At 48.4% G+C, this 9,056-nt stretch overlaps 1 protein-coding gene across 2 annotated transcripts; it reads right to left on the bottom strand.

Annotated features, from left to right (window-relative positions):
* Nucleotides 1-494: 494 nt before the first annotated feature.
* Shox2 (short stature homeobox 2) lies at nucleotides 495-8,519 on the bottom strand. 2 transcript variants are annotated; one of them, XM_005344076.3, is made up of 5 exons: nucleotides 8,174-8,519; nucleotides 5,200-5,408; nucleotides 2,749-2,806; nucleotides 2,341-2,429; nucleotides 495-817 (listed from the first exon to the last, which is right to left on the bottom strand). In XM_005344076.3, exons 1-5 carry the CDS (start codon nucleotides 8,517-8,519, stop codon nucleotides 560-562), a joined length of 960 nt encoding a protein of 319 aa, XP_005344133.1. In that variant the 3' UTR covers nucleotides 495-559. The 2 variants fall into 2 exon arrangements, with proteins under 2 accessions (XP_005344133.1, XP_005344132.1); XM_005344075.2 differs by having other exon boundaries at nucleotides 495-853.
* Between the last annotated feature and the right edge of the window lie 537 nt (nucleotides 8,520-9,056).

Here is a 9,056-nt window from a genome sequence, read left to right on the forward strand (position 1 = left end):
TTTTAGTTGGTAAACCCCTCCCCCTTTCTCTCAAGATTCATCCAGGTCATTTTTTCCGTATTTTTATGTACAAAATAATTTTTAGACTTGTTTTGCTTCGTCGTTCTCTTTCTAATTCCAGACAAATAGCCATAAGAAACAAGCTCCCTTTCTCCTTTTCTCTCTAGTGTGTTCTCTATTCTTTTTGTTTTTCCTCATTTGTTGTTAGCACGATTTTATTTCAATGTAGGAGTCCATCGCCGCAGTCTTGCCGCTATCCATTTCTCACTGTTCCCACACTCCTTTGTCCAGGCTCCAGCCAGACTCATCCAAACCCGCTCCTACAAAGCCGAATTTTAGTCCCAAGAGCCCCTGGGCTGGTGGCCCTCGTGGGATCCCGGGTCCAACGCAGAGTCCGGCCCTGGGAATCCAGGGAGCAGAAAGAAACAGGAGGCAGTCAGCGGGGAAGGGGCGGGCCTAGACGGTCCGAAGCGGGTGCGGGAGAAGCAGCCGATCGCGGGAGGGCGTGCGGGGTCGCGCCGCTCGGAAGGCTCCAGCGACCGTGGCGCCGGCGTCGGCGTCACAGACCCAGGGCGGCCGCGTGCTTTTTAGCTTTTAGTCTGAGATCTGCGATGCTGGAGTTCTTGCTGGTAGTCTTGGCGGCGGCGGCAGCAGCCACCACCGAGGCGGCGGAGGCCGAGTCTGCGGCCAGCGTGGCCAGCGGCAGTCCGAAGGGCGGTGCCGGGAACATCATGTAAGGCGCGTGCGCGGCCAGGTGCGGATGCAGGTGGTGGTGCGCGTGCGCCACGGCGCTGTCCAGCTGCAGCTGCGCCTGAACCTGAAAGGACAAGGGCGTCACGTTGCAATGACTATCCTAGGGTAACAACAGAATAGAAACAGAACATTAACGGCGTCCAACTTGGCTATGGGGAGAATTGGGGTGCGCGACAGGGAAGCTACATTTTGCTAAACATCCGTTTGGAGAAGGGTATTATAGGTTTTTGTTTTTGCTAAATCTGTGGCACCCCATCACTACCCCCAGGTCATTAAGAACATGTTTGTTTGGGTTCCTCATCCCTGTCTGCAGGAATGTTATGGCCCCTTCGGGGACTTGGTGGCTGATACCATACCTTGATATGGTACCCATGCAAAACCACCTCAACTCAGAGATATCTTGAAAAGGTTGTGTTTAAGGACTGTTACCCTCCTCCTGTCTCTGTCACAAACATCTTGGACACACTACTAAAATAAAATACATAACTTTTTCTTGCCACTTAGAGACGGTCTTGCATCTGCAGGTCTCAACTTTTCCTGAGGATCCTGTTTCAATGCTGACCCCAAGTCAGCAGGACTTAGTCTAAATTCCTAATAGTCTTCTCACTGAGGCTGATTCTACTGGCCTGAAGATCTCTACCTTCTTAGTAGGGCCAGTGTCTTAGTAAGTTCTACCTGTCCCTCCCCCGACCCACCCCACAGCTCTCCTCATTTCAAAGGGCTTCCCAGCAGGGTCCAGGGTCTCCTAGTGAGGTGGGGACACTCATCTCTCTCTAATTCTAATGCTCCCTAGATGGGTATCACCTGGAGTCTCCCAGTCCTGGGTACTGGTGATGGAGAGCTCATCTCTGGCATTACAGCCTTGGTGAGCAGGGATACCTGCTGAAGATGGGGAGGTCAGGGAGTGGCGAGGAAAGCATTTTGCCCTCGGGCTTCAGAGAGTGGGGAGTTCAGAACACTGGGATTTCCCAGAACTGAATCTTGCTGCAGGCTTTCCTTTAAAAAAGTTCTTCTAAAGGTCTTTTTTTTTTTTAATGGCTCAGAAAGGGATAGCTGAGGTAGGGCAGCCAGCCCTGTGAAGACCAAGTCTTCGCTCTCTATCAGAGAGGAAGCCTTTTTTTTTTTTTGTAAGGACAGCTTTTTGAAGATAAGTCTGAATTGGGAATCGCTGTGTTTATTTGTCTTCTGCCAGAGACACTGAATGTGACTGGGGGTAGAAGACACCTAGCAAGAATATTTTGAGGATTGCTTTCAAAACACCTTTGGAATGGCCTCTGTATTTGATTTGACGAAATTCTAATCAAAGGCTGCTCCTTCTACTCCCCAAGTGTAATCTTAAATGCATTTTCTAAAGGGCAGGTTACTGCCTTCAGGCTCCTTCAGGGGTCCCCATGAAAACAGAGAGCACTGAGTATTTGAGGCCATGACACTGTATAGGTTTTTAAAGGAGAGCGAGATCATTATATAGTCTTGAAATGGGTTCTTCAACTGAATGGACATTGAGGCTCAGAGACAGGGTCTGTTCAACAGTCCAAACATCCAGGCCTTTTTACACTTAAAAACAGCTTGAAGCTAGGTTGTACTTGCCTGCTGGAATGGCATCCTTAAAGCACCTACGTTGACATAGGGTGCAACTCTACAAGCTTCAAACTGGCTAGCGGCCCCTATAAGGACACCTATAAAAAAAAACAACAACAAGGGAAATGAAACAAAAGAGGTGAGGTCAACATTTCTTGTCAAAATCCCCAAGGTGCCAAGTGATAGCAAGATAGAACGGATTCTAGTAGAAATAGGATGTCATTTTTTTTTCTAAATTGCTGCTATGAATGAAATAAGTTGCAGCTGGTTTCGAAGTAGTAGGACTTCCATTAACTGTACAGAAGCTTCGCTTAAATCAAGTCCTACCTTCATCCCTAAGATGTTTTTGTCTTTGATAGTGCAATATCCCTCCACTCCCCACTTTTACTTACTAATAAAATGCATGATAAGATATACCTTTATGGAGCTGATTCTCCTGTTTTCTACACTTAGCTCTTCGATTTTGAAACCAGACCTACAAGTTGAGAGAGAGAGAGGGGGAAAAAAAAACCACATAAAACTCAGTGATTCAAAACATCTTAGTGTCTTAAAGTATAGTTGTGCAATAAAAAATAGTAGTGTTTAGGTCAATCTTGGGATATAAAGAGCAAGTTTTAAGTCATACAAAACAGCCTCAATTTCCAAAATGAGAAATGTAGATAAAGTATAAAATAGAAAGACTTCCTAGACTCTTTGTAAGATAAATTGTTCCTTGATAAATTACTATTAGTTCCGGTTTCATCTTTCCACATTACAGAGTCCCAGGGGCCTAAAACACTCCCTGGTACCTGACACCAATGTGATAATAGGTTTAAATGTTTACCCAGTTAAGACCCAAGAAGAATGGACTCAGTAATAGCCTGTAATATTAATTAGCTTCATCTCGAAGAAAAACCCAAACAGTAAAGCAAATAATGACTCTTATTTTGGTGGGGGGAGGGAGAAGCAGGGGAGGGGAGGTAATTAGTGTCATATAAGCCTCACTACAAAGAAGTTTAGAATTTCTCTGTCCCTCTGTGTGCAGAGTGTAACACAGGGGCAGAATAATTGTGCCATTATCATGATAATCTAATTTGCTTCTATAGAAAAAGCCACTGCCTGCAGTTAGGACAGTAGGAAAGATTCCAGAAAATAGCTCCTGTAACTTAAATGAAAGTATGAGGGGGAAAAAGAGCAGCAATAAAGTTCATTTAAAAAAAAACAACACAAGTGTTGCCACAGACAGGAGGGGTGGGGTATGAATCAAGTAATCCCTGGATACTGGATATGGTGTTCTTTAATAACTTGCCAACTTTTCAAGTCAGTGTGAATTTTTTATTTTTTTTTAAAAATTCAAATAAGTCTTGCTTTTTAATACTCCAGTTCCAATAACACAGCATATTGATTGATTCACAAATTAATGTTTTTTTAAAAAAAACCATAAGAGGAAAATATTGCTTCAGAGCCTTTTCTGATAAGTTTTTGAAACCAAGTGACAGAGTCAATGGAAATCTTCAAAAATTCTCCTGATATTGAGTATAATGGAAGGGTGGATTTCATGCCAGGGTGCCACCCTTTGTGTGACTCACATGGCCTGAGGCTTCTTGACTCTTTTTTTCCCCCTAGAAGAGTTGGAATGGAGATACTATTACTCACGGCTGCAATAATTATCACGGTTTTAAGGGGTTGCGGAGTCTCTAGAGAGCTCAGCGCAGGCTGCAAAGCAGAGCAGGCTTAAAAAGGAAGGCTCTGGGATTGACGTCGTGATGACCAAGGAGGCCTATTATTATTTTTCCTGTGTCCACGTTACTGCTCTGTTTTTTCCCCCTGATCCTATTACAAGATGCGGGGGAAGCCCCATAAGAATTGCGCATAGTTCCTTACAGATGGTGGTCTCTCTGCCTAGAGACCCAGGGAGTATCTGTTACAGCGATACTTTGTAACAGCTGCAGATGTTCTAGGCTAAAACTGCTCCATGTGTTCAAACAAATAATGACCATCATTTTCCCCCAATTTTATTATTTGAGCGGAAATACAATCTGAAACGTTTAAATTTGTTCCCCATAAAGCTGGAAGGATATGTACGTGTGTTTATAATTCCACCTTTAGATTATCCATAACCTCACTTTTTGGTTTTACATTCACCTAAACAACCAATAATGAAAAAAGGTGCAATTCTTACTTCATGTGATATGAGCATTTTCTTAAGGTTAGGTTTTGCAAACATCAATAATAAGATGTGTACGTTGCTTTAAAAATGGAGTTTTCGTGCGCATTTAGGTTCTTTGCATTGGTTAAATGAAGGAACAAAGGGTGACCAAATACATTCGGTGTACTCTGTTTCACACCCGGTTAGAGATCGACCCGCTAACAGACACTGTAAATTTTTGCACTTAACAGATGCTAATTTTCTTTATAGTCCTTACATCTATAAACCTAATTGGTATATCCGTTTGGCAAACCCAAGACCCTCAACGAAACCCAACTCCAGAGAGCAAAATACTTGTTGTAACTTTTAAGGCTTCAGAGATAAAACGTTTTCTGTGGGATTTTTTTTTTAAGGCTTATAAAAGTAGGCCCATTAGGATTAAACCACATTAAAGGCAGCACGAGGCAAGGGGGGTGTGGTTAATAGAAACTCTGGGAGCAGGCCCAGAGCAGCTTTCTTCTTCAGCGAACATATGTTGGCTTAGGGGTGAAAGGGGCTATGGGGATCAAAATCCATTTTAGAAACTAAGAAATCTAGCAAAGATATCCTTCCCCCGCTTTCTCACCGCACACCAGACACCTGCACCAGCAGCCTACGTGTTTCCCCTAAGCTGTCGGCAAACCCTAGGTGCAGGGCTCTAGCTCTCAGGGCCCAGCCTCCGTCTGCTCGCAGTGGGGTACCTGTACTCGGGCTTCAGAAAGCCCCAGTCGCTGGCTCAGTTCCTCGCGCATGAAAGCGTCTGGATAGTGAGTCTCATCGAAAAGCCGCTCCAGCTCGTTGAGTTGTTCCAGGGTAAAATTGGTTCGACTTCGCCTCTGCTTGATTTTGGTCTGGCCTTCGTCCTCCATCCCTTTCGCATCGTCTTTGCGATCCTTCAGTTCGGGGGACACTGGAGAGGGCACCACGGACGGACCACACATGCGTCGGAGCACGCACCAACACACACACACACACACACACACACACACACACACACACACACACGGACAAAAACAACAAGACAAGCCGGTTACCAGATTTGTCCAATGGAAGGCTAGAGACTCCTAACACCTGGGGTGGGGATCCCCATAAAGACCCGGTGAGAGACCCGCAAAGTCGTCTCTACGGCTGCCTGGGGACAAAGTGGGCTTGCAGCCACCCAACTCAACTGTAGTCTCAGCTCAATCTATCCCTACCTATACTCTTCCCTTCTTCGGCCAACACCAAAAGCGGTCCTGACCCTCTGGCACTCACTGCCCCATGCACTCACGGAAATCAAAAGCGTCGCGCCGGCCTCTCGCAGAGCGCGGTCTTGGTTAAAGGGCGCGGCAAGGCCACGCAACGGCCTCGCAAGCCAGCCGTCCCCAGAGGGCTGTTCCACTGTCCCGCCAGCCTCTGCTGCCTCTGGCCTTTTGCCTCCCGCAAACTTGCTGGTCTAATTTAGGAACAACTGGGCTGGCTGAAAGGTCGCAGCGGGAAAACGAGACACTGGGACTGCGAGGCACAGAAAGCCACGTCCCCGCGTGCACAAGGGCTCTGACCAGACCCTTAGGGATGGTTCCATCGGCAGCTAGACAGTCCCTATACTCCCTGCCAGACCCGGGTCGAATTGGCACAGGCAACCACGCCATGTTCGCGGCCTGGAGGACTGGCCGCCCACGCTGGGCCAGAAGGGTAGAAGCAGCAAACCAGACAGACTCTGGTGGTCAGCAAAACCCACCCCGTACATCTGTCCTCTCCTTCTCCCTCCCCGGTGGAAACCAAAGCTGGACCCTAAAGGCTTAAACCCACTGAGATCAACAGGTTCAAGAAGAACATTCCTCGGTTTCTATTGGCTGTTAAAACCTTTTCATGCATCCAACAGCTCGGATGTTTAATAAAATATGCAATTTTTTTTGCACACATCCATTGCTACTTTGCGGCCCTTTCCTTCCACGTAAAAGATAGGAGCTCTGCCAGTTTGAGCAAATGGAGTCATAGGAGGGATGATATGCGTCTATGCCAAAGGGCACGGATGCGGAGTGCCAAAGTCAGGCCCATATCAATATAAGGTCCACCTAACCTTCATCCTCTGTGCCTGATTTGGAGACGGGTGTCCAGTGTCAAAGCTAAGTTTAGATAGTAGTCTGTTTGCGATTCCTCCCAACCCAGGATCCGGATCAACAAGGAAAAATAAAAATCACTTCTGAAAAGAGCCAAGCTACAAAGAAATTAACACTTGCCCTGAGCTTGGAAGTCAACAGCCCTAGGAATCGGCACATCCAGGCTTCAGACCTTGTGGTTGGTGGGCTATCTAACCCAAGTCCCTGAGCTGTGAACCCTGAGGGGTTCCTCTCGGCCCTTTTATAGTTATCCTGTCACTTTCTAAATTAAGGAGGACATGGTCCCGGAACTGGAAGAAGATGAACCGCCACATCGCGCCCCAGCCTGGCTTTCTACACCATAATCTTATTTGTTGCCTGTATTTCTGCTGCTCAATTTGTGGACGTTTGTCCTTCCTCCAGGAAGGAAGTAGATAAGGTCACAGCAAACATTAGGGGGTCAATTCAATAGGAAAATACTCTCGCTAACATTGTAGTAAAATTTAAACAGGAACACATATCCTTCAGATGAGAAGAGGAAGGCTTTTGTCTGTTGTCACCCACAGAGCAGATACCCCTCAAAGTTTAGGGGCTTCAAAGGGAAACAAGTCCAAATTTCAAGTTGATTAATAGACTTAATATAATGTCTCTTTCGCCCCCGACTTTCCACTTAATGGCCTAAACAGGAACAGACCGTGTTATAAACAAGCTAATTGCTTGCTTAAATTTGTGATTCTACGCATGCCACATATTTTCTTAATTGGAAAAATATGGCAGCACACCAGTTACTGCAGTACCGAGTGCTAAATTAATTTTTTAACTTTGAATTGATAGACGCTTTGCCGTTTGATAAAGCCGTTTTCTAACACTGCTGGCTCCAAAATGATACCCTCACCAACACACACACACACACACACACACACACACACACACACAAACACACTCCTAAAGTACTGCAGGATTCTAGGCAGTAAAGAAATTCTGTCTATAGTGCACCCCCACCCCCACCCCTAGTACACCCCACAGACTCCACTGACAGAAATTCAGCTTGGCCTGGACCTCTGGCCACCTTCTACCTTAACAGTTCAAGGAGAATGCGAGGTTTGGTCCCCAAGATCCAGAGATTTAGGGGGTTTTGCAGAGTTATAGGGGTTTTGGTGGCATCTCTAAAGAGGGGGCAACCTACTGTGGTTCTTCTCTTTCTCTTTCTCTCCCCCCCCCCCACCTCATCTAGGCCTAGGAAAGGGGTTCGGGTAAACTCGGGACTACAGGCTCTTCACAACTGGTCTCCTGATGAGCTCCTTGCCGCACCCCCTCTCGCAGAGGGCCACGCAAACTTCCTTGTCCCGCAGCGCGGGCCCCATCCTCCCGCTCGCGAAAAAATGCATTTCGGTGCAACCGGAGCAACTAGGAGGACCCCACCCACGACTGAGCAGTCTGGCCTCCCACCCCTTCACTATTTCTGTCGCTTCTAAAGCTGTGGTCCAGGGCCCTCTGCGCTGCCGCCCTCCTCCCGGTTGGGCCCCGGGTCCTCTCTCGCCTGCAGGACAGGGGAAAGCGGGAAGGGGAATCGCGACCGGGGACAGGCCATTACCATCCGTCAGCCGCGGGCTGCCCGGCTCCCTGCTCCGCTCCGCGGCTCCCATGTCCAGCTCCCGGACGGGAGAGCGCCCTCCTCCAGCTCCTCCGCCTGCTCCTCCTCCTCCAGCACCTCCTCCGCCTCCTCCGCCTCCGCCTCCGCCTCCTCCCGCGCCGCCGCCTCCGCCGGCCGCCCGGACTGCCGGGCTGCTGCGGTCGTCGCGGCCCGGCTCGATGCAGCCCGGTTCCTTGGCCCCACGCAGCGGCCCACTCTCCAGCACCTCCCGGTACGTGATGGCCTCTTTCTTCTCCTTCACTTTCTGGTCAAAAGACTTGGAGACGAACGCTGTAAGTTCTTCCATCGCGGCCGCTGCCGGTCAGCCTCGCGCTCAAGCTCTCCCTGCCGAGCCCCGCTCTTTTTTTCCTCCTTCTTTTTTTACTGCTCCAGCCCCCCCAATAATAACACATCAATGGGGCAGGGGGTGGGGGAGGAGAGGGAGGAGGAGGAAGAAGAAGAAAAAGAGGAGAAGAAAGAAGAGAAGTAGAAGGAGAAAAAGAAGTAAGAGGAGGAGGAGGACGAAGAGGAGGAGGGGAGAGGGGGGACAGGGGGGAGGAGGGAAGGGGCGGGGGCCGCCAGAGGGAAATGGGAACTGATGCTTCCCTGCCGGAGCGCGCGTGTTCAATGTTAAGATCTTTGACAATTCTTCCTGCGGAGAGTTCAGATCTGATAGCGACGCAGCTCTTGAAGTCTCACTATTTATACTTCCTAAAGGCGGCCCCTTGTTCTGAGTAAATTACCTCCCCTCGCAACTCTGAGTGAACCCCTTCGCGGGTAGCAGGAGCGCCACTACCTGGGGTGGGGAGGAGAGGGAGTGAGGAAGAGAGAGAGAGGGAGGAAA

Source organism: Microtus ochrogaster, chromosome 1 (assembly GCF_000317375.1).
Source record: "Microtus ochrogaster isolate Prairie Vole_2 chromosome 1, MicOch1.0, whole genome shotgun sequence".
NCBI lineage: Eukaryota > Metazoa > Chordata > Mammalia > Rodentia > Cricetidae > Microtus > Microtus ochrogaster.